Source organism: Trachemys scripta, chromosome 5 (genome assembly GCF_013100865.1).
Source record: "Trachemys scripta elegans isolate TJP31775 chromosome 5, CAS_Tse_1.0, whole genome shotgun sequence".
Classification (NCBI taxonomy): domain Eukaryota; kingdom Metazoa; phylum Chordata; order Testudines; family Emydidae; genus Trachemys; species Trachemys scripta.
Window position 1 is genome coordinate 91,531,040 of NC_048302.1, and position 27,674 is coordinate 91,558,713.

General features: G+C 40.1%; 1 protein-coding gene across 10 annotated transcripts in view; it reads left to right on the plus strand.

Moving 5' to 3' along the window:
• The window catches only part of CORIN (corin, serine peptidase), a 261,755-nt gene that overhangs the window by 231,835 nt on the left and 2,246 nt on the right, over positions 1–27,674 (plus strand). For 5 of the 10 annotated variants that reach the window (XM_034771341.1, XM_034771332.1, XM_034771334.1 and 2 more), the window contains 6 exons: positions 6,872–6,994; positions 14,553–14,602; positions 16,663–16,837; positions 22,125–22,211; positions 25,118–25,389; positions 27,405–27,550. In XM_034771341.1, coding sequence (XP_034627232.1) covers positions 6,872–6,994; positions 14,553–14,602; positions 16,663–16,837; positions 22,125–22,211; positions 25,118–25,389; positions 27,405–27,550 — 853 coding nt within the window. Of the gene's footprint in view, positions 1–6,871; positions 6,995–14,552; positions 14,603–16,660; positions 16,838–22,124; positions 22,212–25,117; positions 25,390–27,404; positions 27,551–27,674 lie in introns of those variants that run through there. The other 5 variants (XM_034771337.1, XM_034771339.1, XM_034771335.1 and 2 more) reach the window with 4 other exon arrangements.

Below are 27,674 nucleotides of genomic sequence, written 5' to 3' on the forward strand. Positions count from 1 at the left end.
AGGAAATCAAAAGGGATACATAATCTACTATTAAAAGAAGTTTGAACATCTGAATCCAACATACATTATTTGCTCTAAGAATAAACAGGACAGCTATTAAATCAAATGCTATGTGAAGACTGCAGTATTTCAACTCATTAATTCAACCTAGTGTTCAAAACTCACTCAACAGAATGTAAAATATGTTTTATCTTTCTCTAATACACTCAACGCACAATGTCCATGTGTATTTTATGAAATCCTTGGGAATATATTAGAGTGAAGATCATAGAGAGTTCATCAACATACATTTGTTTTATTAAACAGAGAAAAAAATAATTCTAATAAATTGGAAGTACCAAAACCACAGTATAACGTGTGACTGAAATTGCAAAACTTATTTTAAAAATTTGAAAATCTGTAAAAGAATAATAAGCCCAAGAACTGGGCCCAAGTGTCTTGTCCTTGGTCACACGTGGAGTCTGCAGACAGGGCCGGCTCCAGGGTTTTTGCCGCCCCAGGTGGTGCAAAAAAAAAAAAAGAAAAAGCCGCGATCGCGATCTGCGGCGGCAATTCGGCCGGAGGTCCTTCGCCCCGAGCAGGAGTGAGGGACCGTCCACCAAATTGCCGCCGAATAGCTGGACATGCCACCCCTCTCAGGAGTGGCCGCCCCAAGTATCTGCTTGGCAAACTGGTGCCTGGAGCCAGCCCTGGCAGCAGAGGTAGAATTGAACCTAAGTCTCCCAGAGGCCAACCTAGCACTGTACCTATTGAACCATCCTCCTTCTTCACAAGTATATGTATCCTGAGGCATCAGACTAGCAAAACAAGTTGAATACTAACTAGAAAGGAAACAATTTCTGAAAAAAGTTACAACTTCTGGAATTAAAAGCATGAATTGTTATAGTATCACTACATCTATTTACAGACACACACATAGATACATGGTAGAGTATTCACATGCTACCTAATATGCATTACTTCAAGCCTATTTATGACTGCATATGCTTATTATTCTTTTACAGATTTTCAAATTTTTAAAATAAGTTTTGCAATTTCAGTCACAAGTTATACTGTGGTTTTGGTACTTCCAATTTATTAGATTACTAACCCTGAAAGAAGTTAGGGAAGAAACCATTTTCTTCCTTTGTCCAGGTTGTATTCCATGGGTGAAATTCTGTGCTGCATCTGTAAGAAGTGCACTGTGGATCTTGCAGCCAGGAGGTGGGAGTGGCTTAAGTGGCCATCTTTGCACCCTCACAAGTTTGAGGGCTCTCTTGTTAGCAAAGAGTGAAGCTGAATCGAGCAGGTTAAGTTGAAGAAGTGGAACGTTATTAAACCTTGTGCACTGCTTTGGCCATGTGGCTGAGTTGCTTCCAGCCTAACTCCACTCATTCCCTGTTCCCTTGTTGTCATGTCAATAACAGCCCCTGCAGGGAACATGGGCACTCTGACTCCATTTCCATTGATCATGATACAGGGGCCTCTCTAAGTATTATGGCTGCCTCTGGGCTGCAGAGCTGCCCAGAAACTCCACCACAGGCCCCACCTCAGTCGTGCCTTGCTACTCCTGCTCCAAACTGTGTCCCTGGCCCTGTCCACTATGCCTAGGTTTGCCAGAAGCTCCTCGGAAATTAGCCTCGCAGCTGACTTCTGCATTGCCTACACTGGGAATTTTACTCCAGCTGGAATTGGGGTTATTAGGGCCCATTTATGGCCCTAAAGGGTGAAAAAGGACAGAAAGGGTACTGAGGATCTTAATCTTTGTGTGTATGTATGTAGTCAGTTTTGCTGCTTTCCTTATATAATCTATTTCTTTCTATCTGAAAAGTCCTTATAAACATCAGCAAGGAGAAAAACCCAGATAAAAACATATTTTAAAAACTCAAAAAGAAAAAGAGAGAAATAACAATCAGGGCTTACTATTTAAAAGGGCCCTGATCACACAAAGCACACTTGTGAGTACTCCCACTGATTTCATAAGTAAAATTATGCACATGCTGAAGTGCTTTGTGGAATGTTAGGGGTGGAGGGGGAGCTCAGGAACTAGATTTAATACTTAGTCACTTTCAGAGCATTCAAATTGATGGTGTCCTTTAAATGGTGGTGAATGGATATATTATTATAGAATATAATCTGGAATGACTTCTTTTTATAAATACAAAGCACAGGCTAGCTACAGTCTGTTTTACCTTATTAAGATCACACAATTTTGGGGGTAATACAGGAGTTCTCAAACTTCATTGCACCAAGACCCCCTTTTGACAACAAAAATTACTACATGACCCCAGGACGGGGGACCGAAGCCTGAACTCGGCCAAGCCCCATTGCTCTTGGGGGTGAGGGAGCCAAAGCCAAAGGGCTTCAGCCCCACTGCCCGTGGCTGAAGCCGAAGCCCCAGCCCCACTGTCTAGGGCTGAAGCCGAAGCCCCAGCCCTAGGCCCACCGCCCAGGGTGGGGGGCTCGGGCTCCAGCCCTGGGCCCCAGCAAGTCTAACACCAGCCCTGATGACTCCATTAAAATGGGGTCCCGACCCACAGTTTGAGACCCGCTGGGGTAATATAAGCTTGCATCCATCAACCAGTATGATGGTGTTCATTTTTTAAAATACATATTTCTGAATTATGTATTTTATAAATTACATATTTGGTGAAAGCCACACAATGGATAAAACACCATTCTACAAAATTATGAAGTAATGGAGAAGTTGCTCATGGCAGATTCTTTATACAAAGAAGACAGATCAAAAATGTTAGACAAAATGTTTTTGTGAACATTGTTGGAGGAGATGGAAGGGGAAATGAGAAAATACTGGAAATTAATAGAAGGAGACAGCTGTGTCTGTTTACCATAAGCAGACACAGGAGGGAGAAGCTCTTTGCTGCAGAAGAGCCTTCATTTGATGAGGTGAGAACTGTTTTAAAAGAGCTCATTAGCAACTACTGCTGGCTAGTAGATCATGGAGTGATAATAGTTTAATATGTCCAGAGGAGAAATGGACAGAATCCAAGGATAGGACCTCAGAGTCTCTAATTCTGCCAGCCCTGCTGAGAGTATTTCCATATGGTAACATTGACAACCATTGCCAAAAAACCATGCTTAGTTGATCATTAACAACTTGTATAGTAAGCTAACCAATGGATGCTACCTGTTTTAAACAACTGTAAAAGTAATATAACTCAGATTTTAAAATAGCCTAATGCCATGTGCTGCCCTATGAGGAAGATGCAGGTGCAATCTCTAGGCCCTTTGACATTTTTCCTGATTTTTTTTTCTTATTCTTCCTTCCATTGGCTGGAATCCAGAATTTGGGTTATTGTCAGATTTTAGTTGATGCAGACTTACTCACTGCTGACATAGAACATGATGTACCATATTGTTAATTTTTATGGTTAATAGATCATTCTTTACAGGAAAACCATGAGGTGTCTGGAGCCATTTATGAGCTATGCCCTTTCCTTCATATAGCAATTCAAACATATCAAAACCAGCAACTTATTCAGAGGACACACAGGCAGAGTTGTTAACATAATAACAAATAATGGCTGGGCTGAAGAGGTATAAATCTGAAAATATCATTTAGTGCAACCATTCCAACCTATTTTCAGTTGTCTGCTGGACAGATGTAGACTCCCAGGTTTCTCCTAGCTATTTGTTTTGTTTAGCAGACTTGAAAACTTGGACTCAGACTGTTAAATGCTGTAATTGAAGTTCAGTTTTATCTTTACATTTTTACAGGTTAACAAGCTTCTGATGGTCAATATGAATTAGAAAACCCCAAACTCTCTACTACTACATGTGTGTGTGTATATAATATATAATTTAACATAATTTCCCACACGTCTAATTTAAAAAGTACTAGAAGGAATTTTATTTTTTTTAACATTAGATAAGTGATTTATTTTAAATTATACTAAGTGTTATCATTCTCTTCTCCCATAAAGGATTCCTTAGCTGTCAAGCTTAGGGACTGTATAATCTTCTGAGTAGAAGGGTGGTCTTGGACATGACGGACACTTCTGTAGTAGATCAAATGGATGGATCTGAAAAACAAATTAGTTTTCCAGGAAAGGCCCAAATAGTAACAGATTTCCTGGGGGAGGGGGGGAATCTAGCATTAGAAACTGTAAGATGGTTAAAAATACAATTAAACTATGAATCAGTTTGTTTATGGTTCATTAATTGTGCAGTAGCCCTGAATATCTGTATTTTTCCAAACCTACCCATGACTTTTGTCTAACTTCAGTTTAAAGGAAAACAGTATTGGGTTTTTTTACACTTTTTAAAAACTCTTCATGTGTTACAGCTTTTTAGAATCTTGAAAAAGTCATTCCTGCAGGTTTTTCCTGCTGAGGAAAACCAGATTTTTCTGTGTCTTTAGTGAGTCATCATTGCTTTAGATTGTCATTTAAAAAAAAATCTTGATGAGGGAACAAATATAAGTCTGAGAGTTGAATGTTTCATTGAAAGGTTAAAAGCATCTTGGCAGAATCTGAGAATCCGTCATGTTTTCTTTTTACAGCCATTGCTCAGACAAGGTCAGAACTTTTTTGAAATACAATACATTGTTCATCATTCATCTTCACAGTCAGCATGTGCTTCTTAGTGCAGATCCTACATTTCTTATGTACCCAGATCTTCCACTGACTTTACTGGGAGTTTTGGGTGCATGCGGAAGGCACAATCAGGCCCTTAATAATATGTACAGAACTATTTTTCTTTAGCCATAACTTCCACTGTGCTCGGTTTTTTTCCCCTTTTCCAATGTCTAACTAATCAGTACGTAGTGACACTTAAGTCAATGGGACTTAAATACATGCTAAAAGTTAAGCACATGCTTGAGCACTTTGCTGAAGCGGGACCATCATTCCTAAGGACATTGTCAACACTTAAATAACGATAGTAATAACAGGGTTTTATTTTTCCTTCCCACTTATTTTCCCTGGACCCTTGCCACCACCTTAGTAAAATCACAGTTGGGTGGGTTTTCGCCTCTAGTTTCACCAGCTTTGAAAGATTTTCCGTGGTAGTCCATTGCATTGCTTTAGCTCCAGACAGAAAGCTGCTTTAGGTACCTCATATGAATCTTCCAAAATTTATTTGACTTCTTTAAATACTCAAGCAAACAAAAACTTGCTTTTGCCAGATGATGTAACATCTATTTATCAGTTTAAAGTTTGTCAATCTAAATCTAAAAGTTTGTAATGTCTGGAGCTAGCCCCCATACACATTTTTCCTTTTCCTGTGTCTTCCATATTATTATTCAATTTTCTTTGTGTGTGTGTGTCCCCCTAAGATTCTTTTCTTTTCTTTTCTTTCAAATATATACACTCTTAATTTCAGCTCTCTGTCCCCCTTTTTGGGAGGGGCAAAACTTTTAGCCCTGGAGTATCTGTCATATAGATCGTTATGGAGCTGCATAGTCCCACTGTGCTTTGATGTTACCTAGGCCTGAACGTAGCCTTGCCTTTCTGCTACTGGAGAAGGAGGCATGCGATCAGGGGTAACGGAACATGACGGAGGCTTCCCTATGCCTTGTCAGTTCCTGCCTGCTTTTTCAGCCTCCTGGAGATGATCACAGGTAGGGTAAATGACTCTAGAGTCTAGAGTATCTGCTCTTTCTTATGCTTGGGAACCACTCCGATATATAGATCAGGGGAGCATAAAGGCGAACTTTAGTGTACCTGAGCTGTACCTGGTACAGTTTGGCTGGACTTAAGGATCTGGTATTTTGTTAATGAACTGATGCTGCAGAGCTACATATGGAACACATTTCAAATTCCCAGCACAAGAGCAAATATTCAGATGTTTTTGCAGGGTTTTAAGATAAAAATAGCCAATTTTGCCAAATGTTTTGCAGAAAAGCAATATTTCAAGAGTGCAAAATCTCCTGAAATGAAATGAAATTTAACAAATGATCACTACTTTTACCCAGTTTTCATGTTAATGCACATATTCACCATATATTTTGAAATCCAAATCCATGAAGAATCTTCCTGCTGTTATGTTTGAGAATTTGCAAATTTTTTTATTTATTTGTATTCTGGGGCAGAATGATCTGATGTTTCCTTAAATTGAACTGCTTGTCTGATGCATAAATGATTTTAAAAAAATCTTTTCATTTTTTTAAATGGCATCTTGTGCAAATTAATTCAGGAGAAAAATGTATAATTTTTTGACCAAGCAGTTGCTGAATCTAGAACCAAGTAAGTGCTTGAGGGCTCAATTCTTTGTATAAGTAACCTTACAATGAAGAGCTTCAAAGAGAGAGATGGAAGTCTTACTTACCAGGGGAAAAAAAAGGGGGGGGTGTGAATTGATCTTATCAATCTGCCAAATCTGATTATCGGTTACTTTCATTTAAGAGACTCTATTTTTATATGTTCTGAAATTTTCCTCTGTCTGAGTGGTTCTGTTGATCAGTATGAATAAAATCAATCCATACTGTGATCATCATTCCTGATTATATCTTGCGGAAGCAATATGAGCTAAACAGACACATAGTGGGTAACTGAAAATTGCTTGGAAGGGAAATTTATGGGAAGAAAAAGCTTGAATGTGATTATGAGCATTATAACTAAAATGTAATGGTAATGAATAAAGCAGATGTGAAATAATGCTTATGTTTTCTGCCACCAGAGAACTTTTGCCATTTCCATTTCCCACTCCCACTTGTTAGAACATTTTTCATGAATAATAATAAAATGTGCGTAGGTCTGACTTTGGCCAAAACCTGTCCCGCAACCATCTGCAGATCTGGAGTATCATTCAGTTGCCTGACTTTGGCATAAAGGGGAGGTACTAAAGCATCTTTCCCTCCCATAACTGTAATGTCAGGAAAGTGAGAGTCAAAGATATTTGAAGATCCATGGACTGTTTTTATTCATTTCAGGGGGCCGTCTGCAACAAAAATTGTACGAGAAAATGAGCAACTACACCATCAAAAGTGGCTGAATCTGCACTCTGACTGGAAGAATAAAAATGCATCCACGTTACCTGCCCTGCTAGTGAAAGGGTAAGGGACAGCTAGTGTGTGCTCCATATGTGCTTCAGAGAGGTGGATGGAACTATAGCAATGAAGGATGGTATTTCCATTAGTGAGTTTTGTGTTCTGAGTGCAGAAAGGTATCTGTGTTTGCGTTCACATAAACATACTTATGCATGACTTAATGTAACTTCCACAGTGAGACTAATGTCTCTTACAACTTCAATCTCATTTTGGGTCCTCTTCACTGAATCTAATTTTCTGGTTGATTGTAATTTTGTAGACTGTAACTATCATAATAAGCTTTTAATCACAGAATCACAGCCTCCCTCTTTCCCTGTATCAGAGTGGTAGCTATGTTAGTCTGTATCCACAAAAGCAACGAGGAGTCTGGTGGCACCTTAAAGACTAACATTTATTTGGGCATAAGCTTTCATGGGTAAAAAAACCCCCACTTCTTCAGATGCATGTCCTCTTTCCCTGCTGACTCGGGTCAGTGCTCCTACAAGCCCTCCGACTGTGGAAGCTTGTCCCTCAGGGAAGAAGACTGCAGACTCAATAGGCCAGCCTCACAAGGCAGGTAAATAGGGCAAGTGCAGGAGAGGTCAGACAAATGATGGAAAGACTCTGACAGACTCTTACAACAGCTCAAGCAAGTCTCTATTGACCAATAGGGAAGGTCCATAAGAGACAAGAGGGCAAAGGCATCAGCAACACTCTCACCTTCCTTGCTAGGACTGTTGTAGTCTGGACTTTGCAGAGACCACAGCTTCTAAACACCAGAAGTTAAAGTTCCCAGCAGAAGGTTTTCTCAGCAGCATCTTTTGTTTTGGACATCTTGGTGGATTCAGTAATGGACTCTGTTTAATTGGTGGTGGCTAATGTGAAAAACTTTTGGACAAAGAGAGCATCATCAGAGCCTACAAGTACTGACTGCAGCTGCTTTTTGCTGGTGGTGCTGGCTACATTTTTTTCTGTCCATTTCCTCCCTGCGGTTCCTTTTGTCCCCAAGCTCACCTGGAGTGAGGGAGCCTGGGTCCCCAGAGAGGGGGCGTGTCTCCCCTGCAGAGTTCTGGGTTGTCGGTCCCTTTTCGGGAGGTACCAGAGCCTGTGCAGCCTCAACCCAGCTGAGTGAGCTCAGGACTAAAAGAGGTTATCTGCTTGTTAGGAAGGAGACTGAATAGTTTCAAAGAACAAATGGTTATTTATCACTTTGGACAGTAGAGTTCTAGAAACTCTCTACAAGTGCTATCCGAAGAGCCCAGAAAATATTCAGCATACCATCCTTCAGGGGGAAATGGCACCTTTATATAATATGTAAAGCCTTCCTGACTGATATACTAAATAGGGCAACCTCATAAGGTGGCTGAGCCAGGGCTGTGATGACTTTTCCGTAAATTGGGAGAAAAATCACATTGTCTCAACTCAGGAATTCATCTGAAACTACCACTGCTGGACAAAGCAAGCAAATCTATTGTAGACGCTTACCTAGCCCGTTGAGGAACACCACTGGAAAAGTTCACAGCACACTCAACTAGAGAAGTATCTGTTACCTGGAAAGAAGGCTCCAAGGCTTCATATGAAAAGATTTGAAAGGCAATCACCTATTCAAATGTGCAAAGTTTTACTAGCTGGCGACAGTATTAATTTGAACCACAAAAGCAAGTAGCATCTTCATTCATCAGAAGAATACTGAAGGAGGTAGTCCTCTTAAGTTACTTCTTCTTTCCTCTGTTCATCTATTGTGAATAGTTTCATAGTGTTTTGACATTCTTTCCCATTCATTTCCAGTTCATTTGTTCACCTACTTAAAGAAAAGTTACCCATAATGGGGACTGGGAGACAGGACAATGCCTGAGACTGGAAAATTTGTTCTTACCTCTTTTCCTTTCTCATAACTGTCCCTGTTCACCAGCCTAATCTCTTCCAAGTGCTTGGGTCTAGAGTAAATACCAAGAACAAAGATCTCAGAATGTTGATCAAAGGGAGCATCTCTCTGACATATTGCTAGTTTCTTAGAGTTATTATCAAGAATCTTATTAGCATTTAAATTCTTTATCACAGGGGTAGGCAACCTATGGTGAGCTGATTTTCAGTGGCACTCACACTGCCCAGGGTCCTGGCCACCGGTCCAGGGGGGCTCTGCATTTTAATTTAATTTTAAATGAAGCTTTTTAAACATTTTAAAAACCTTATTTACTTTACATAAAACAATAGTTTCGTTATATATTATAGACTTATAGAAAGAGACCTTCTAAAAATGTTAAAATGTATTACTGGCACGTGAAACCTTAAATTAGAGTGAATAAATGAAGACACGGCACACCACTTCTGAAAGGTTGCTGACCCCTGGTATATCATTTTGAAAGTAGTCAGGTGGAAAGGGATGGAACATAGCCTCTGAGCCACTTCCCAAGGGTCTTGTACTGCCTTCAATGCAGGCTGGAGAAGAGGAAGCTCCCATAGTAAGGGATTTATAGATGGGACCATTCTAGAAATGAAATTAACGGGTAAGAACAAACTTTCCATTCTTAATTCAGAATCTTAGTAGACTGATTGAGGCAAGGTGTCAATTTCTAAGACCCTGCATCAAGATTCAAAAAGGCTTTTCTGCTGACTCATCCTTGCAAGCAGATTGGATGGGTCTCATTAGCTCCAAACTAATAAGGGTGTGTCTGAACCACAGGACAAGAAGATGAGACATGGTCATGTGGAGGAAAAAACCGTATAAACAGCCAGCTCAGAAGGAAGCTTAGAATAAGGCTTATGTTTTATTATCCTTAAGTTATGAATAAAAGAGAAACTAGTAAGTGGGAATGAGTTTTGGATGCTAACCCTGTTTGTGTGGGTGCATACCAGGTATAGTGACGAGTATCAGAGGGGTAGCCGTGTTGGTCTGAATCTGTAAAAAGCAACAGAGGGTCCTGTGGCACCTTTAAGACTAACAGAAGTACTGGAGCATAAGCTTTTGTGGACTTGCGTCTGATGAAGTGGGTATTCACCCACGAAAGCTTATGCTCCAATACATCTGTTAGTCTTAAAGGTGCAACAAGACCCTCTGTTGCTTTTTACAGGTATAGTGAATTATTTTTTGTCAAGGTCCAAATTTTTCAGTCAAGGCATAGTCAAGGTCCAGACTCCAGAGAAAATAATAACAATAATGATAATAAGTTTAATATAATGATTTCAGGATTCGTTCAAAAGCATCTGGCAGTCCGGATTTGGCCTGTGGTCAGCCTATTGATTACCTCTGGTATACTATGTTGAGGGTAGGGTAAGAACTATACACACTCAAAGGGACAAACTGGGATATGAAACTGAATACATGTGTTTATTTCTTCCTCTAATAAGTGTCTGTCTGGTTGGTCATGTATTAGGAATGGTTAAGGAAAATAGCTCTGTGGCACCCAAAAAGAGAAATATATTATTTACTGAATAAATCCATTCTCTTTTCTAGATCTCTTGCAAGCTTAATATTAATAGCTTTCACAGAGAAGCACCAGACACCAGTTTACTAGACTGACAAGAACTTTGGCAAGAACTAACAAATGCTTCAATATTTCTGGAAAAAGATGTTTTGAAAGGATGAAAGCAGAGTGCAAGCTTTGCACACATTCATCTATATTTTGCTCTTTGGGGAGGATGGTTATTTGACCAGGAGACAGAACATTTGGGGGGGGGGGGGGAAATCTATTCTCAGGGATATGACTAGTCTGATATTCTGCACTCCTTACATAGATAGAAATGCTTTAGGAATTTCCCTAGGAGTTTCACACATGTAAGGAGAACAGTTACATTACTGAGACTGGCCAAGTGTCTGAAAATAGAATTTTGCAATCTGTGTTCAGACTAAAGCGGGATAGATTTTTACACCAATTTTTATACAACGTACACTTCAGGCTACCCCATTAATTTCAACAGATTTGTAAATCAGCTGAATATTTGGCCCGACATTACGGAAAAGAATAATGATTGTGTAAATGTATGGCCAGTCAGGTTTGAGCAATAATAATATTTCCTCTTATTTTAAAAAAGTGTTTGCATGTTTTCCATGGGGGATATTTATCAACAAAACTACAAACAGTTCACTGTTGAGTTTTTCGTTGTAGGATTCTGAGCACAATATCCACCCTTCTCCCCCCATCTCCCATTCTCAAGTTTGAGTTATCTGTTACATTGAATAGCTAGCTAGAAAGTGGTAACCATAATTAAGAAACCATTGAAATATTTAAGTATTATGGTCCAAATTCAGTGTTTGGTGTAAGCTGGTACAACCAACCTGATTGCCTTCTATGATGAGATAACTGGCTCTTTGGATATGGGGAAAGCAGTGGATGTGATATATCTTGACTTTAGCAAAGCTTTTGATACAGTCTCTCACAGTATTCTTGCCAGCAAGTTAAAAAAGTATGGATTGCATGAATGGACTATAAGGTGGATAGAAAGCTGGCTAGATTGTCGGGCTCAACAGGTAGTGATCAACAGCTCGATGTCTAGTTGGCAGCCGGTATCTAGGGGAGTGCCCCAGGGCTCGGTCCTGGGGCCGGTTTTGTTCAACATCTTCATTAATGATCTGGATGATGGGGATGGATTGCATCCTCAGCAAGTTTTCAGATGACACTAAACTGGGGGAAGAGGTAGATACACTGGAGGGTAGGAATAGGGTCCAGAGCGACCTAGACAAATTGGAGGACTGGGCCAAAAGAAATCTGATGAGGTTCAACAAAAGTCCTGCACTTAGGACAGAAGAATCCCATGCACCGCTACAGGCTGGGGACCGACTGGCTAAGCAGCAGTTCTGCAGAAAAGACCTGGGGATTACAGGAGGGCTGAGGCACATGACTTACAAGGAGAGGCTGAGGAAAATGGGCTTATTTAGTCTGCAGAAGAGAAGAGTGAGGGGGGATTTGATATCAGCCTTCAACTACCTGAAGGGGGGTTCCAAAGAGGCTGGAGCTAGGCTGTTATAAGTGGTGGCAGATGACAGAACAAAGAGCAATGGTCTCAAGTTGCAGTAGGGGAGGTCGAGGTTGGATATTAGGAAACACAATTTCACTAGCAGGGTGATGAAGCATTGGAATGGGTTACCTAGGTAGGTGGTAGAATCTTCATTCTTAGAGGTTTTTAAGGCCTGGCTTGACAAAGCCCTGGCTGGGATGATTTAGTTGGTGTTGGTCCTGCTTTGATCAGGGGGTTGGACTAAATGACCTCCTGAGGTCTCTTCCAACCCTAATCTTCTATGATTCTAACTCCATTCATGTCACTGGGGTTATGCCAGTTTACTTCAGAGCTGGATTTATTCGTGTATTCATCCATTATGGCCAGCTAGATGTCTTCCATCTTTCCAGTGATATATAGAATTTAGTTCCTGACCACTGGTGGCTTGAGTAGGGCCCATGGCATTTTTCAACAGAAGTGTTAATTCCAGCCTAGCCAAATTCCCAGTTGAATTACAAAAAAAATTGTTTATGTAAAAAAAAAAATCTTAAATTTTTAAATAGTTGCAAGGGAATTTATTATTTTGTCTTACACCATAGTGTAATATTGGTTTGCCTGGTATAGGCCAATGGTTTTCAACCTTTTTTCATTTGTAGACCCCTAAAAATTTCAAATGGAGGTGCACACCCCTTTGGAAATTCCCAGGGGTCCACAGACCACAGGTTGAAAACCACTAGTATACGGTATTTTACTCTATACAGTATTTTGCGTATAAGTTTAAATTAGACTCAGATTTTAAGGCCAAAAGGGACCATCATGATCATATAGTCTGACCTCCTGCACATCACAGGCCACAGACTTTCACCTACCCATTCTTGTAATAGACCTCTGGCTCAGCTACTGAAGTCCTCAAATCTTGATTTAAAGACGTGATGTTACAGAGAATCCACCATTTCCTCTAGTTCAAACCAGCAAGTGACAGTAAGTTTGTAAAATACTTTGTGATCCTTCTGGATGAAAAGCACAATATAAATATAAGTTAGTATGCTTCATTCCTTTTTTGCTCTGTCTAGTAATAAAGATAAAGAAGTGTTATTTACTCCTTCTCACAACACAAGAACTAGGGGTCACCAAATGAAATTAAGAGGCAGCCGGTTTAAAACAAGCAAAAGGAAGTATTTCTTCACACAATACACAGTCAACCTGTAGAACCCTTTGCCAGAGGATGTTGTGAAGGCAAAGACTATAACAGGGTTCAAAAAAGAACTAGGTACATTCATGGAGGATAGGTCCATCAATGGCATCTTAGCCAGGATGGGCAGAGATAGTGTCCCTAGCCTCTGTTTTCCAGAAGCTGGGAATGAGTGACAGGGAATGGATCAGTTGATGATTACATATTCTGTTCATTCCCTCTGGGGCTCCTGGCATTGGCCACTGTCGGAAGACAGGATACTGGGCTAGATGGACCTTTGTTCTGACCCATATGGCTGTTCTTATGTACAATGCAATGTTATAACAGCGTGTAATACTGCCTCTTAGAACACTGGACACATTTATCATTCTTTCAGTACAAGGATTTTTCCTGCAGTTTGACCTGTATTTGATTTTTCTTTAATTTCCATATGTGCCCACATTCCTGATATCTCTGCTGGCCTGAAAATTATATGGGTTGATATAAAAGAGAAAAACAAATTTGATTTATGTTTTAATACGGTTTTGGTTGAGAACTTGTCCAGATTTTAAGTGGTATTGCCACTGAAATCTAAGAAAGCCTCTCATAATATTTTTTTGCACTAGTATATTGTGCTCATCAATCCTTCAAGACACATAGAAAAAAATTAAAAACATGGATAACAATATTTTGGCCTTCCATTCTTAGCAAATCCATACGTATAGTAAATAAATACTGAGATCTTCATAGCAATTGATGTCTTGTTCAGACTTCATCTTATTCAAGATGTCTCACTTATTAACTGGGTTTAATGGTTTGCAGGCACTGTCAGCCATGCACATGAATAACTTGACTCCTAGTGTGAGTAATCCCATTGAAGTCAGTGGACCTTGGACTATGTGAGGCAAGGAGGCAAATGAACTGTAGAATCCATACAACTGGTAGGAAAATGATTCTCTCCCTCCCAAAAACTTTCAACAAAAATGTGAACTCTTCAGTTGCATAAATGTTTCCCTTGGAAACTTTCTGGGTTTTCATCAAAAGACCAAAATTCTTTTGGCAAAAAATTCTGTTTAATCTAAAAGCCATTTTCTAGCAAGTGTCAACAAAAGTCTTTCACCTACCTGGAAGAACCAAGAGAACTTCACAGAGATTTATTTGCCTTCAGAATTTAGGAATTATCAGATAGTGCATCTCAGCTGTTGGGTTAATTAATAAAGAAAGAGGTAGTCTCTAAGATATGCAGCACTCGATTCATAAAGGCTTTATATAGATCTAAAATAACACCTTTAACTGCCTTCAGAAACAAACTTGAAGCCAGTGCAATTTCTGGTGCCCCAATATAATACTCCTGGTGTTTCATTGTATCGTGGATTGATTTTGCCGTGTTTAAATGCAATTGCTCTTATATTGAGCCGATATAATATGATATGTAAATTGTCAATAATATGTTTTTCATGTTATTGTTTCAACACTTAGGCAGTCATGTCAAAGCAGAAGTAAAGTGTCCCTTCTCTGTAGCAAAAAAGGTAAGAGAAAAACATATAATTCCTGGAACAACATATGAAGAACATTTTATTTGGACTCTTAAGCATGTGTCTTTGATATGTTGAAATATACTTTCTCAAAAACAAATCTTTAATGTGTATTTCCCTTTGAAATCTGATATACTTTTGTTCACCTGTTATTTCCCTTTTTTTTCCACTACATCCAATGTTATCATCTTTTTCCCCCTTTTGATGATGAAATTGTCCATTGTATTGGATTAAGGCTGGCTCCTGCCCTCGCAAAATTAAATGGGAGTCTTGCAGTTAATTTCAAAGGGAGCAGGCTTGGTCCATAATTGGTATGATGATATAGTTACAGGTACTGCATGTTCTATAGTGCTTCTTAGAAAGACTCTCTCAGGCTTCTGTGGAAATTTGCCTGAATAAAGACATGAAGGTTTGGTCCATAGAATCTAATGAGAAAGGGTCAGACTGAGATATTAGTGAGTCTGGAGTAAGTTCACTGACTTTATTGGATTTACTCTGGACTGACTGAAAACAGAATCTGGCCCAGAAATTATATCACTAACTGTTTGTACTGGTAGCATCATCTTTCCAATGTCTTGCAAATGGACCCAGAACCAAAGGATGACTTCCTGGTTTGCCCTAATCTTGTCAATATCCGTTTTAATTATATTAAACTTTTGTTGCTGTTGGGAACATCTTTTGCTACCGCTATAATAAGTAAGCTCCTGATGTGGTATGTGATCCATTTGTAGCTGTGACTGTCAAGGGGATAGGGAAATTTAAAGGAGAAAACTCCAGATTAAATCTAAATGCATAGTGGATTGTGCAAGTTTAAGTGGTTTGAAAATACAGCAATTCTTCAGATGGATGTCAGGTTCTACAAAACGGAAAAGCTTTCTTGAAGAACATTTTGAATAAATATATTAGCCTGATGAGACAGATTAATCATAAAGCATGACCTAGATCCAGGAAACTACTCAGTTTATTATTACCAGAAAAATCATCTGGTAGGACTCGGTAAGGTTGTTTGCCTCTTACATGTAGTACATATAGAGGACTTTAAAGCAACACAAAAGTCCTTGTCCCCAGAAGTTATTTGAGGGAACGTGCTAAGAATTTAATAGTTACAAATCAACATTGTACTAATTTATTTCTTCATTGCTAAATTCCAACATATATGCAAAAACAGGATATCCTCCCCTGGGGAAGGATTCCAGAAACTGATACTATGTCAGCCAATTCTCTAAATTGGGCAGTAATAAAACAAGAGATTTATAATAGCCTGTCACATTACAATCCCAGAATTAAAAAGGAGAACTAAAAGAAAGGGATGAACATATTTTTAAAAGGTGTGTAGCTGACCAGTAAGTTGATGGAAAACTTCTTGTCAGTGAAATTTATAACAATATGCTATAGTTTCCAAGGGAAGTGGTGGATATTTAAAACTAGAATGGACAGAGCACTAAAATAGGCATTGTAAAAAAATAAATCAGCACTGGCAAGCTATGTATGAGCAAATAGCTATTTTCCATTGGAAATTTCCATGAGTAAAGAAATAGTATATATCCTGCAGCTAGATGCACATCCCACGCTTGGGCTTCTGGGCCTGGGCACAGACTTTCCAATGTGCTACTCCAGTGCCAGTTCTGGTGTGTAGGCCAGGTAGCAGCAACATGCTGATGATTGACTGGTATACAAATAAACCCCTGCCCAAGGCTAAGTCGGTAGCTCTACTTCTCCGAGAAAGCCAAACTCTTCCAACTTAGTCTGGCTCCCCCCCCCCACCCATTTGTCTTATTTGGGAACCTAAATAGGTCAAATTAATCTCTGGGCTCAGTCCACTGATGTGAAAGGAGGAATGAATTTGGCTCATTGTATATGGAATTCAAACACAGTGTGTTGAGTTTTTATAAATTCTTCCCATAGGTGCGACACAATTTCATGAGTTTATAATTTCATTCCGTATAGAGAAACCCTCTTGCAATACTTTTTTTCAGAGCAGATTTCGAGAACATTCTATGCACATTGAATTTTGTGGCAGTAAATAACACACTGTATCATACATTTCTTGCTAGATTGTGGCCGTCGCCCTGCAGCTCGCATGAGCAAGAGGATCCTTGGCGGCAGGACTAGTCGTCCAGGACGGTGGCCGTGGCAGTGCTCTCTGCAGAGTGAACCAATTGGGCACATATGTGGCTGTGTTTTGATTGCAAACAAATGGGTTTTGACGGTAGCACACTGCTTTGAGGGGTGAGCAGAGCTGAGACAAGTTTTACTGTTGACCTACAAATGGCTAGTTAGACAAATAACTTCCACGTAAATATATATTAAAAAAAATCAGCAGGTGATCTTGTCAAAACAACAAATCTCTTTTTAGAGACTAAAGAGACAATGAATATAATTAAATGATTTCAGCTGAGGGTTTGACTAGTTTTAATATTCACTTTGATACCTAAAGTTGATGAAAGCTTTGACTTTTAGCTAGGAAAGTCATAAAAAAACTATCCCTTTTATTTGTGATATTTTACTAATGTGTCACATATAACTATAGATTAATAAATCATCTCACTGAGAGCCAGAATAAAAATAACACAAGAATACGGGTCAGTGATAGCTGTTTAACCAGAAAAAATAAAATAGACACTTAGCCCCAGTGGTATCTGAGATGATGGAGTTATCGCCTTTTCTAACTATAGAGAAATACTACGCTATCTCCACTAGGGCTGTCATTATTAAAAAGCCAGCACTTACCATGGAGTGGCAATTTCTAGTATCTGAGATTTGATACCACAAGGATTTTCTGTTTGAAGCACAAGAACCATTGATGCACCTCAGGCACCAGACATGGGTGACAGTTTAATGCTAATTGTGGTATCATTTTGATTAAACAGAATTTTGGGTGGAAATTTATTACCTTACTTCCAGTTTTGCACCAAATCCTGTTAATTAGGTTTCTAAAGAGAATTAAAATGTGTTTCATTAGTTAAAGTGCTTTTCCCTTCATATAGTCTAAGTACATTTCTGCTACACAGCTTCTCAGCTCATTCATCCCTAATGGGAGATGCCTACCACCTGTGGAGTTGGGAGACAATCCTGGAGCCTCCAGCAACAGCACTGAACAAAGTGCCACCCTTCAACTCAGGCCACCAGAAATTCTGCTTCTGGCAGTAGAACAAACTGGTGGCTCAGTTTCTCCTGACCCCACTTTGTTTTATAACTCTAATTTGTATTCATTTTTGTGCAGTAGCAATTTCATCTCACCTTCTAGCTCTCCTTACCCTTTCCTGAAGTGAGGAATCACTGGAACATTGAGGCTCCATCCCTCTGGTTCCTCCGGTGCAGCACCTTTTGAATAGGCTCTCTCTCCCTCCCACCACAGCAACAGAGAAGCCCTGCAAGCGTTGAGCCACATCCAAAGGGTGCTGTAGGCAGCTTTTCAGGAAACTCAAAGGGTGAGCTATATGGCCTACTGCCACTCACCCTTGCATTGCCAGAGCATGGGGCTTCAGAGGGAGAGCTATGGCCTTCTGCCCCAGGTTGCCAACTTGCATGGCCAGGCCGTGGAGCTTTGAGCCAGACAGGTGTGCCAGGTCTTCATCTGCCATCCAAATCCATGACTCCATCACGGGAGGGCTCACCTGGAGCATGATCATTCGTACAGAGAACCCCTCACATCTTAGCGAGACTTCAGGTTTTAAAAAGACAAAAGCAATGTGTCCCTTTTGTAAGGCAACAGTTCATATTGTTAATGAGCAAGTGGTGTAAAAATCAGGGCTTGAACCTTTTCTCCTTTGCCATCTCACCCTGAGGGAGGGTTTGTTGGGGCTTTTGTCCTCTACAGGACTTTCTCATGTCTTGCTGTATCAGGTTCCCTGCCCCCCAATCCCCCATCCTACGCCATGTCTGGGCATGCAGAGAAGCCCTGTCTCAGGCTGTAGTGTAATGAGAATTTGTGATTATCAGGTTGTCAGCCTGCAGACCTTCATTCTGCCAGGGAAAAGGGCTCACAGTCTGAAAGGTAGGAAGGGGGTCTTTCTCTATCCTTCCCCCTCCCTATAGACTGGCTCCATACTAAAGTATAAGGAGCATCTCAGGCAGTATGTGACAGAACGGGGAACCAGAGGACTCCATTTCCGATGCAGCTCAACCATCATGCAATTACAGCAAGACAAATGAAAAATCCCCTCCCATGTTCAAAATGACTCCTGATTTAATGCGTAAAGCCTGAAAGTGACACTAGGTTGCTCCTGAAGTAATTACCAGGGTGATAGCCAGCGTGGGCAGTAGATTGCGGAAATAGCCCACCAGCTAGCCTTCGAAAGAACACCAATCAGGATATTTGTTCCAGTGCCCATCTCAATCAAGTGGTCCCTAGGCCAGGATGAATAGCATGCTACCTCCCTCCTCCCAACAACCAGAGGAAGTCTCATACGCACACCACAAAAAACTAACAAAACCCAAAAAACTCATGACTGTCACAGGGCAACAAGCCAGTGGCTCACAAAGAATTCATTAATAATAATAAAATATTCCCCTTTAAGCAAAATTAGATACAGAGTTTCCAGTATGTGCCTGCTTTAAGAACATCATAAGATCTGAACGGGGATTTCTGGTTAAAACTAAATGTTAAACTACAATGTTATATAAAAATGGATGAAAATTCCATAAACTGTGGGAAGCTACAGTTGGTGCAGCAGTAGCTGCATCAGTGAAAGACAGTCAAACCATAAGAAAGGGGCTTCCTTCTAAAAGATCCCTTATAGACTGTAAGAGTGATTCAGATCCTATCCTTTATAAGGAAAACCAACTTGATGAGCCTCTTGCTTGCTACTATCTAGGGGTGTGATTTTTGCTTTGAATGTCAGAGGTCCCAGGTTCATATTCTGGTCAATTCTGGCAGCAGCATGTAAAATATGATTTCTTTGCAATATTTCCTGACTCTTGATGTGATTTGGGATGAGCATTGGCTCCTAACTCCATGGCTACACCATGAGTACCAATCACTCATCCTAAACAGATACCTTGTGCAGTCAAATGTATACGTGAGAGGCCATAGAAAACTTTGGAGAAATTAATATCTGAGAATGCTGAGCGGCCTCAACCATCTCTATGAAATCCACCATAGCAATCTGTTGGTCACCACCAACAGGGTACTGAAGAAGGGACTTTTTCTATTAGCAGAGAAAATAATCTGGAACAAAAGCTCCCAAGGAAGACCTAGATATTTTTTTTCTTCACAAACCAATAAACCTCAGCATGACAAAGACAAAATGAGCATTGGTGTATGACAGCTCACAGTTCATGTACAAGACTCTGCCTTCTGATCCATCCTCTGCACCCAAAGTCTTAAATGGCATTTAGTAGTTACCCATCTATACATATTTATGGATAATTTCACAATCCAGTTCCTGTTTAGAGAAACAGACCCCTCATAACTTGCCAACTCCTAGAAAGGATTCAAATGCACCAGTTCAAAATCAAGAATGGCTTTTTGAGCCCAACACAGAAAACTGTCAAAAAAGAAGAGTCAAAAAAGGCCTAGCACAGGTCATAATTTTATCACCACGATGAAGATTTGCAAAGATCGAAGACATCATTGCAAAAGTTGTTTCCTACCAGCAGCCAACTATAGTTAACTGTCTCCACTGACTAGGTTTACTGGTTTATGCATCAGTATCAACCTGTGCATGCGATTTCACACAATGTGCCTTCAGAGATTCCTTCTGAGGTTGTAGAATAATATATCTGATGCAGTGCAAAATTAGGTGTCATTCTTGGATCATGTCTGAATGCCCTTTTATGGGCAAGTACAAACAACTTGCTGACAGCTTACTCAGTTTTCACTTGTAGACCCTTGCATACTTGCTACAGAAGCAAGCGTTGCAAAGTGGGGTGCATATTTGGAAGAGATGATGATTCAGGATTTATGGTCCCTTACTTAGCAAAAGGAAAGCATCCAGCTCTCTGAAGCTCACACCTTGTGCTACATAATTTTGCAAAATCTCAGAGTACATATCCTTTTAGTTCACTTTAACAGCTCTAGCAGGCTAGCAGCAGAGTGGCTGAACAAACACATATAGGAATGCCCATATTTGGTCAGACCGTAGCAGCCAGGACTTCCTCTGTTAATGGTCAGTACCAGCTGCAAGAGGAAAATGCAAGAAACCCCAGAACAACTTGCCCCCAGAGGAACCTTCCTCCTGGGTAGTTAGAAGTTGGTTTATGATCTTAAATTTGAATGTTTGTATCCCTTCCAAATCCAGTAAGTAGCCAGAGGTCAAAATTTCTATGTTGCATTTGAAATAATGTCCTGGTCAGAAGAATTTGCTGCTTTTAAAGACAGTTCACATAAAGGGTACAGAAAAGAAGACACAAGAGCTGAAGTTGTCATCCTAGCCCTCCACTGGTTTGGACTGAATAGACAGTCAAGGAACTTTCACTGCATCTGTGGAAAAGAACAGATCTCTTGAAGTAGGGACACCTCCTTCATCCTGACCTGAACCATCTAGTTAACAGCCTGCATATCAGAAGAGAAGTGTAGTTCAGCAGGAATTCTCTGTCGCCTCATTGATACGTTTTGGTATCTAGGCAAAACTTAACCAGAAAATTTCAATCATTGATGTGGTCAAGTTTCATTTCTGGTATGAAGGGAAACAGTAAGCTCCCTCTGTACAGTGCCCAACACAATGCCACCTTGGCCTCTAATTAATGCAATTAATAATCCGAAAGTTCTGGCGATCTTAGCTTCATTAGAGTTTCTGCTGGATGGCTGGTCAAAATCCTGCAACCAAGCACCATGAAAAGTTGCTGTCAGTGCTAGTGGCATTCTTTATACAGATGTATCTGACTCTGCAACTAAGTATCATTAGGCGTCAAGATTGATCAGCCTGGCCAGATTAGACAAACCTGTGGCTGGCCTTTCTTGTTTTGCTCCAAGCTTCCACACTTCTTTGAAAGGATGCAGCATACATGTGCAGTCCTAGAGATCTAAAGACATCTCGGGGATACACACACCAGGCATATCCTGTTCATCTCATTTACTCTAAATGCCAGGGTCTGAGAGCTTCATAGTTGCTATGGGCAAGATGTTAAAATCCTGAGCCAGTTGTTGTGCTAGGCATCTGGGAAACCATGCATGGAGGGCATCAAAGCTGCCCTTTACGTGGGTCCTAGTGGCACTGTGGAAAGAAAGCATCTCATTTACACAGTAGGTTTCCATTCCTCTGTAGCGACATCCTTTATTAGAAAGTTGCTGCTGGATTGGCTCCTAAACAAATTACAAAGCTGTGCTTTTATATAGAGGGAAGTTCTATTTCTGCCTATTATTCTGCTGTAACAGTAATTAAAATTCCTCTTTCCACTTCTCCCATTTCTGTGATTCTGTGATGAATGAGAAAAGAAGCTATGCAGCACAATGAGAAATTTCTTACATGATACATTTTTTTTCTGTTAGTAGCTTCTCTTCTCATACAACCGACTCTGGAAGACCAGAATGTAACTTCTAACTTACAATAAATTGATTTTTTTTCCTTTAAAGGGAGACAAACACTAGTCAACAGAATTTCCTCTTAATGCTGTTTATCGATTGCTGGACTCTTTCTATAGTTTTGGAAGAACTTCTTTGGTAAGCTGAGTTGAAGGGCGGGGCTTCGTCCTAGAGCCCTCAGTAACAATATTGCACCATTTAGAACTTGACAGTTGAGAGGTATTACCCATTAATGATGAGTGAGGAGAGAAACTGCTTGGGGAAGTTTTCTTTCTAGAGCACTTAGACTTTTTGAATGGTTCATTTGTCCTGGATAGATCTATATTGCATCAGTGTATACCTAGAATGTTTCCTTTAAAAGAACACTCTGTGTCCCAGAATGGATCCCAAATGCCAGCCATTTGAAATTGCTGGGATGAAAAGGTTTGTAAATTTCTACACCAATATCTTGTTTGAATCTGTCACTGTGAAATTACAAGAAATAGGTTATGCTCACTCTTCTGACCCTATAGTGGCACCAAACTATAAATGCAAGGTCTTATGTTGTTAAATCATTTTAAAAGTATACTTTCATAAATTGGAGGGCCCCGTCTGTCTCCTTATCTGTTTGACATTATGATCACATGTCAATTTGACGTTTAAGCATGACTGCCTAAGACTACGTTTCCATGATTGTATTTTTAAAAATTGTAGCCATCATTACTGACATTTGTGGATTTTTGCAGTTATGATGTTGTATTGTGGATTAAGATGGTCTCTGGAAAATTATTTTAAATTGTGCCAATCAAAAAAAAAAAAAAGAAGCAATTAAAGAGGAATTTTAAAGTGATCTTAACAGATGATATATTTTTATCCTGAGACTTATTAGAGGCATTTTAGCAAAGACAGTCAGCCAGCATGCAGTGATTATGTGTATACAAGTGTTACAGCCACTCACAGAGCACATTACAGCAAACGTGCTTTCAGATATTAATAGACAATAGCGATGAGACTTCATAAAGCATCTAGTCCATGTTCTTGCCATTTCTAGTGTTTCCTCATTGTATACCCTAGGGTTTTGTCGAGTCTATTTTGCAATAAATCCCATGAAAACGCCTAAGATCAATTTAAAATTTAAAGGTTTCTTTTCTGTTGAGAATATATGAATGTTTTGACTTTTCATTGCCCCTGGCTCTGCATTTTCAAAATCTTTCCTTGCTTTGTTCCCACAAGACACAGTAAGACATAAATATGCCTTGTGGTTTGTTGTCATACAGAAAGCCATGGTCTTATGTTGAGATAGAGAGAGTCTGAAATGTCAGCAAGGGCAATCAGAAAACCACAATGCTGAGAGAGAGCATTTTCACAGCTTCTTCTGCCACAGTCTCTATAAAGGCAGCCAAGCTTTACAAAACCATGTTCAACCAGCTATATAAATACTAAATGCTTCCTTTTTTTTTTTAAAGCCACAGGGAAGTCAGAGAACCTGTGACTTCCCACTAGCTCTCATCATGTGATTTAATACTCTTAGCCTCTAATACAGCCCACATTTTAACATGGCGGTTCGCATGCAGCTCCAATGATGTTGGTTCAGTCCTCTTGACACTATTACCTCCCCTTCCCTCAACTGCAAAAATCCACAAATGTCAGTAATGATGGTTACAATTTTTAAAAATACAATCATGGAAACGTAGTCTTAGGCAGTCATGCTTAAACGTCAAATTGACATGTGATCTTCAACCTTAGGTTGCTGACACTTGACATCTTGGGGCCCAACACCTAAGGCTAGAGCGACCAAACTTTCATAATTTCCACATAGAGCAAAGTGATGTGATGATTTTTTTGGTACTAGCTAGTGGCTGAATACAAGGACAGCTCTCTCATAAGAGCTGCAAAGTTAAATTCAGAGTTGCTTGAGTAGCACATAGAAATCAATTGCTTAGTGACAAAGCAAGATAGAGGCAAAAGACTACATTAGTGGATTTCCTAGCCCTGTCCTAATGATACTGAGCATCTTGACGGCAATAGGAATTGAGGGCACTTGGCACGTTACAGGAGCCCAGAAGGACCAGCCTCCACCAAAGTTAAAATATATACAGCCTCTTCTTAAAAATAATAGGAGACCTCAGGGATGGGGCACATCAATTTGATCTAAGTTATGTTCTAATGTGGTGCTTCATGTTCAAAACAGCATATGCACTGTTCTTGTGGTTTGCACAAAAATGGAAACATGAGTGATTATTTTGGGTATAACTTTATACTAGTGATTTGGTGACCACCCATCCAATCATGGTTCTGTAACTTTTGCTTTTTTCAGTATTTTTATTCAGGAATTGTTTTCTAAAATTTGCCATGACCTAATTGCAACCTGAGATTATTGTTCTTTCTTTTGCACAAACTATCAAGAGACGGATAGTACTACAGCTAAAATACACGGACGGAAGTCAGGAGACTTTGCTCGGTTCTTCCACAGGCTTCCTCTGTGACCTTGGGCAAATCTGAATCTTGCAGTATTTCACTTTATCCATCTATAACATAACAACTATGAAACTTTCTAACATCACAAGAGTGAGGAAAGAGTGAATTCATGAATGTTTGAGCACTGAGGCCTAGATTCACATGGGGGACTTGGGCGTAAGTTTTTACTTGTGGGTATGTACAAATCCAGCCATGGCCCCCACGAGAATATAGTATTCTCTAGTATTGCAACTTTTTTTTATGGAAGGGGCCTCCAAAATTGCTTTGCCCCAGGCCCCCTGAATCCAGCTAAGGCACAGTGGAACTCACAAAACTTGACGTTCTGCAGGCTCACTCTCCTGAAGTCCCTTGGTGAATCTAGCCCTGTGTTCCTTGGGTGGAAAATTTGAAGGAAAGAAAGTATTATTTTGTGGTTTTGGTTAGATCTTAATTTTTAGTGTAACCTCTTAAAGTAATATTTCTGTTAATTATATAGTACCACTTGTGTTTTCAGTGCATTGCAGAAAGGTATCCAGAAGTCCTCAATTATACAACTGTGTATAAAAGAACTATAGGAGAAAATTTATATTTTTCCCCCTCTTATAAAGGAGAGAAAATGCTGCAGTCTGGAAAGTGGTGTTTGGTATAAACAATCTGGATCATCCATCAATCTTCATGCAGACCCGACTGGTGAAGACTATTATCTTGCATCCACGCTATAACAGAGCAGTAGTTGACTATGATATCAGCATCGTAGAACTAAATGAAGATATCAACGAGACAAGTTATGTAAGGCCAGTCTGCTTACCCAGCAGGGAGCAGTTGGTTGAGCCAGATACCTACTGCTACATCACAGGCTGGGGACACATGGGCAACAAAAGTAAGATGAATGCTTTCCAGACTCTTTAGAGCAATCTAACCGTCTACTAACCAGATCAACTACTTGGTTCCAATTGCAAACCACTGTGTCTTCCTCTAGTTATATACTTTTGCCTTATTAGGCCACTTATACATAATCTGTATGTATTCACAAAAGGCTATGCCTGTGGCTAGAGCTTAGCTTGTCAAAATCAGGAGCCTAAAGTTAGGCTGCTAAATACATATTTCAGCAGCTACATACATGATGTGATTTTTAAGAGTACTGCCCATCCAGGAGCTTCTACAGAGGAAATAGCCTGAAAATCCTGGCTATGCAGACGCTCCACAACTTGCGCAAGCGTTCCGTTCCAGAATGCCTTGCGTAACTCGGAAACGTATACCCGACCATTACGCAAAAAAACCCTCTTATTTCAAGCTTACGGAACTTTTTCTGTAAGTGCGTATTTGTGTAAGTCGGGTTTGTGTAACCTGGGGAGGCGTCTGTAGTCTGTTACTTGATTAACTGCATTTGAAGCTATGTTGAGAGTGTGTCAAATGATCAGAAGGTGATAATGTTCTTAGCTGTGTGCAAAGCTTCAGGCTCAAATCTTGGCTTGTTGCTTGACTAACCAAGATTTATTTTTTTTAAACCAAAACTCTCTATAGCATGCTGTGGCCTTGTGCCACTATTTACCCCACCTCCCACCTAATCCCCTGGCCTCTTTTCTGCCCAGAAAGGTTTTTATTAATTGTAAGGGCCAGGGTCCCATGACACAGAGCATAGGGGAAATGTTGTGGCTGCTCTGGCTCTTAAGTACCAGTGATGTGGAAATATTTCTCTTTTTTTATTTATTGTAATCATTAGCAGGGGAAGGAGGTAAGCCCTGAACTCTCAAATGCCACTGACTGGTGTAGTCTGTTTGCTAACAACAAATCCATTCTTTCCGCATACACCTAGTCTAAAGATAGCAGACCTAATGATGCAGTGATGATCTTTCATACCATTGGACAATGACAAAACGTGGTGGTGGTGGTGGTGTTTTTTACTGGCCAGAACTGTCATGTTGTCAATGACATCACTTTCAAAGTTACAGATTACTAAGCACCATAAAACAAAGGTGTTCATCTTGATTGCATAGTGATTAGTACTTTGTACTCTAAGTTTAACAGTTTCCCTTCACCTTTGAGTTTCAGCAGAGATTTACAGCAGGGAACAAGCCTTCATTGGCCCCTTTGGAACAGGATGAATGGTGTGATAGGTCTTGCTCTCCTCTGATAAGCGCTCTGAGGCTCATCTACACAGGCATTTAGTTCATGGCCAGTCTAGCTTGCCACACACTAAGTGGCTGTGTGGATCCTGCTGCTATGCACTGTTTCCTAGTGCACTTTCAGCAGCTCCTGACCACTAGAGAACTTTTAGTGTGTAGGAGAAGGGTGCACACAGACCATATGTGCAGGCTAGAGTCACACCCCTGCTTGCCGCGAACTAAGCCCTCACGTAGACACCCCCAGAGTAACGCCATCAGCTTTGATAGGTTTATTATACCAAGTATGAGGGTGACAGTGTTGTTGTGGACATGGCTTTTGAGCCCCAAGTATATGCTCCCTAATCATGCCTTCTTCCCAACCCCCATTCTCAAAAATCCCATAACATGTCTTTTAAAGGCTCCCTTCCCAGTCTGTCAACTCTAAGTCTGATTTAGCTGGAGGCACAATATAAAATGCTTACCCACTCTGGAATAGAAGGTGGGCCAATCTCCACCCATATTTCACTGTCCTGTGAGCTTGAGAAATGTGAATCCTTACTTGTGGGAGTATATGAAACTACTCCCGTACTCCCCCCCCTTCCATGGTGGTCTGTACTGGTGGGGATGGGGGAAAGAAGCTTTTCTTCTTATATTAAATACATGTTTAAAGCTGATTTTATTATCATTACTATTTTTAAGTTTAGCCTATTATAGTAGAAAAGAATGAGGCAATCTCAACTAGCAATGAATACAAGTATTTCTATACATTACCGTGCATACTTTAATACAGATTTTTTTTCAGTGCCTTTTAAACTTCAAGAAGGAGAAGTTCGTATTATTTCCCTAGAACAATGCCAGTCATACTTTGACATGAAGACCATCACCAGCAGGATGTTATGTGCAGGGTATGAGTCTGGAACTGTGGACTCTTGCATGGTAGGCCTTTTTCTGAGTAGAAACATGAAGCAGATTTTTTTTAAATAAAAGTCTAAGCACCTATGGTATTTCAAGAGGCACTAGTGGTTAGTTCTGATACAGAGGTAACATTAATTTTCATAGT